This window comes from Gossypium raimondii, chromosome 9 (assembly GCF_025698545.1).
Source record: "Gossypium raimondii isolate GPD5lz chromosome 9, ASM2569854v1, whole genome shotgun sequence".
NCBI lineage: Eukaryota > Viridiplantae > Streptophyta > Magnoliopsida > Malvales > Malvaceae > Gossypium > Gossypium raimondii.
In genome coordinates, this window is record NC_068573.1 from 34,577,641 (window position 1) to 34,581,717 (window position 4,077).

Genomic DNA, 4,077 nt, shown 5'->3' on the forward strand with positions numbered 1-4,077 from the left:
AAAAACAAAACCCGAGTTGTGACATTTCAGTATTTATATATAGATATGATTTGAAATATGAATGCATACAATGAAGAAAGTAATAAATTTGGGTGGATTTAACTTTAATGTTGTTTATAAAACAATCTTTGCAATCGAGACATCTTGGAGTTCATGATGAATACGGATCTAAAAAGTTATTTATTAAGTAGGGATAATAGATATATTTTATCATTCTACTTGTGGCTCAGTCAACATGATTATTAAAGATTAAATAGATAAAATGATAATAGTTTGGTACATGCATCTGGTAACCCCATATCACATTTTATTTTACTATTGTTCCTTGAAACACAGGAAGCAAAGTTTATTCACCAAAAACTACTCTTCAAAAGGTAATAGAATATGACCATGATGACATTCACTTGTGTCCCACAAACTTATGAAATTACAATAACCCTTGATTAAGAAGGCCAGGAATATGACTATTCATTATATAATCTTCCCAATCAATACTCCTGGAATCAAAGTTAAATTCAGCTAAATCAATGCCTCTCTCTTCAGCCACCCTTTGCAATCTCTCTAAATTTCGGTCATCGAAGCTGTTTGGAGAGAAAAAAACAAATAAACAATTAATTTTATAGCATACATAAAAATGAAAATTGGTTAATAGTTAGTTGCTTCTCCGATTTATTTCACTTTCCAACTTCATAAAAAAATTATTTTAATTTTTTATTAAAATTTTCGTCTTTTTTAATTCTTGAACTTACATTGTTTGTCAAATAATTTCCAAAATGGATGGAAAAATTAACTGATATCCACATGACAATCCACGTATATGTCACGCCAACAAAGTTAACAAACATTAATTCTATCATCCATTTTGGGGTGATTTGACAAAAAATACAAGTTCAAACACTAAAAAAAATAATTAAATGAATGATTAAAATAATTTTGTTCTTGTAAAATTGGAAGACCAAAAAAATGATTGCACCTTTTCTTTTCTAGTTAAAGTACAACTTACATCCCTGTGAAGAATGAATAAGGCTTGTAAAATTCTGCTAGTCGAAGTATAAACTTGACTCTACGATTAAGATTTGTATAAATTTTCTCGAAGCATTGACAACAAAGTATGTTGATCAAATAAAATACCTAAAATTTAAGAATAAGAACATGGAAAAAGAGTTAAAAAGCCTAGTGAGGAAGAGAATAATTTGATGCAAAAATACTTGATAAAAGTAAAAACTAAGAACATACCTTCAGTGGGAGCACATATTTGATTTTCATGTATAGGAAAAATCTATTAATTGTGCTAACCACTATCAATTTACCAACTTCTACTTTCTGCCCATTTGTATCGATCCATGGGTTTTTAGTGAAATAATAATGCACAAGATTTCGAAGATCTGATAATTTTAAAGGATTTTTGGATGAGGTTCCAACATGGTAAATGGTCTCACAAGAATATTGATGCTGTGCATAATGAACTTCCATGGCCACAACCATGGCATTCACCACCATATCTACTGGTATCTACAAATATAAATTAGAAATAGAAGTTCATCAGCATGTTTTTCATGTCCAGTTCTAATTAATTATGCCTAGTTAAAGGAAGACGTTATCGGAAAATTGAAACTAGAATTCTCACCACATCAAGAGCAGAGTTAAGATTGCCAGGAAAACATGTTAGCTTCCCTTTTCCATAATTCACGAGGACAACATCCATGGTTCTGTAAGAAACCATCCATAAATTTTTGTAAGTTGTCGATTTAGTGCATTTACGTGACACCTTTAAACCAACGCTAAATAATCTATAATATATTATTCTTTAAATATTTGGCGAGTTCATGTCCTAAATTAATTTGTATCACTTGAGTTATATTTAGCGAATTCATGTCATCCATTAATCCATAACAATTGAGTTGGAAAATTATAAAGAAAAATTATTGTCTTATAAAGTAAATTATTTACTATAAAAGTATTTTTATTTAAAATTTTTATATGTTAAATTCACTTATAACATGAAGTACTGAACCAGCAACTTAAATATAATAATAAATTGAATTATAGTGTTAGTACCTGACACCTTCAATCCAACCAGGGAAAGGTTGTTTGTAAGTGCTTGCAATGATTGTGGGGCGGATTATAACAAGAGGCAAATCTCCTTTGAACTTCTCTAAAAGCATCTCTCCCATTGCCTTTGTAAATACATACGTATTTGGCCACCCATTCATTTTTGCCCTGTATTAAAATAAACAAAAACTTGTAATTCATTATTCTTAATCGTTATGATTGAGTGTATCATTATTTTATTCTAGATTTTGTACTTAAGCAATATGTTATCATTTTTAGTTTGTGATCTTAGGTTTAACTTATATTGTCATTCATATAATAGAACGAAACCTTTCAAGGCCGAATTCCTTCATTGACGATGTTATTGCTTTATCTGGGATGCACTGATTTTGTAGTTGGCTTAGTTGTTCCTCGGCAAGTCTCTTTTCTTCAAAAATGTTGATGTCATTTCTTCTTTTCAAATTTTCACCCTTCTCCAATATTATTCCCGTCTCTTCACCGCATACATAAGCTAAAACAACAACAAAGAAATTAATAAAATTAGTAATCAAATATATATAAATTTATCTAACTAATATTAAAAAGAGTTACGCTACTAATTTGCAAAAGAATTTCCCTTTTATCATTAAATTTTAGTTATTGAAATACATTAAGAAGGATATAGCATACCAGTTGAAATGTGGAGAAACAATTTTACTTCATCACATTTCTTTCCAAAATTTAGAACATTGAGAGCTCCAAACGTATTGATGCCTAGCGCATCATCATACCTTCAAAATGAAAGAATAAATCAAGATGATAAATTAATAGCATCATTTATTGTAAATTTATTCATAACTTTAACGCCCTCTAATATTTAAAAGAAAAATTTGAGAACTATTAACCAAATGCATGTTTAAAATTTAAACCAAATTAGATGAGATAAAACTTAGCATAAAAACATATGAGAGAATGGTCATAGGCTTTTTCTTAGCTCCTTTAATTACAACATAGTTCTAAAATACCTTTCACCGAAGTCTGTTGAGGCAGCTACATTTACTATAATTTGGATTTTCTTCCGCATCTCTTCTCTTAATTCTGAATCATTCAATCCCAAGTTTTCAAAAGAAATATCACCTGCTACTGCTTTCACCCTACTTGATATCAAAGCATCAAATTTCGAACCCCAATTATTGCGAAGAATCTTAAACAATTCTGTGCTTATGATCTACATCCAAATTTTAATACATGTCAGTTTTATTTTCATTGAATATTTGGTATATAAAACCACGTCAAACTATGCATCTTACATATTTCAAACATCGGTTGTAGGGGCGAAATCAGGGCCCCGGGAAAATTTTTCATTTAGGATCTTTAAAATTTTAAATTAGTAAAGGTAAATTTACACTTTGCCCCCTAAAAATGATAAAATTTTGATTTAATATTTTAAAAATGACATTTTTACTATCGTAAAAATTACAATTTAATTTCGCCCCCTAAAGAAATTTTTTGACTTCGCCCCTGGTTGTTTGAATAGGTAAAAGTAGGTATATGTTTTATATACCTCATCATATAACCGTTGTGTGGCCGATTTGTTATTTGAAGCCCTCACAAGAAGATAAAGCTTATTCACATTCGGTTGAAGTCTTAGTATCTTCTCGACAAAAACTAATAACCATGATAGACATTAAATCATTTATCAATTTTGTTTTCAATAAAATCACATTTGGCTTTGTAAAGAGAAAGTAAGAGTAGTACCCTTGGCTAAAAATCCAGTTGCACCTGTGATTAATATGGTCTTGCCTTGAAGGAACTTGACTGCGTTATCCAACTCCATTTCTGAGTCTGGCAACCATAAAATTTAAGAAAATATATTACAATGGAGAGAATATATATACTAGTTTCAATGTAACTACATTTGTGATTATTGTAATATTTTAATATAATTAATTGAATAAGTTACATACAAATATTAATCAAGACAATAATATAAGGAAAATTTTAAAGCTGAATTAAAAATATAAATAAATATAAATATAATTTAAG

At 29.2% G+C, this 4,077-nt stretch overlaps 1 protein-coding gene across 1 annotated transcript; it reads right to left on the reverse strand.

Moving 5' to 3' along the window:
* Window positions 1-321: 321 nt before the first annotated feature.
* LOC105799207 (alcohol-forming fatty acyl-CoA reductase) lies at window positions 322-3,694 on the reverse strand. Its single transcript, XM_012629638.2, has 9 exons — window positions 3,596-3,694; window positions 3,057-3,259; window positions 2,722-2,822; window positions 2,383-2,563; window positions 2,059-2,220; window positions 1,628-1,709; window positions 1,237-1,512; window positions 1,004-1,131; window positions 322-581 (listed from the first exon to the last, which is right to left on the reverse strand). Exons 2-9 carry the CDS (start codon window positions 3,113-3,115, stop codon window positions 428-430), a joined length of 1,143 nt encoding a protein of 380 aa, XP_012485092.2. The 5' UTR covers window positions 3,116-3,259; window positions 3,596-3,694; the 3' UTR covers window positions 322-427.
* Window positions 3,695-4,077: the final 383 nt, after the last annotated feature.

What these genes read in the sequence shown, in the direction of transcription:
- LOC105799207 (XM_012629638.2), bottom strand. Translation starts at nt 3,115, where the DNA reads ATGCGGAAGAAAATCCAAATTATAGTAAATGTAGCTGCCTCAACAGAC. An exon ending in AAGGAATTCGGCCTTGAAAG is followed by an intron (nt 2,221 to 2,382) that starts GTTTCGTTCTAT and finishes ATTTTAATACAG; the next exon opens with GGCAAAAATGAATGGGTGGC. An exon ending in TTAACTCTGCTCTTGATGTG is followed by an intron (nt 1,513 to 1,627) that starts GTGAGAATTCTA and finishes TTATATTTGTAG; the next exon opens with ATACCAGTAGATATGGTGGT.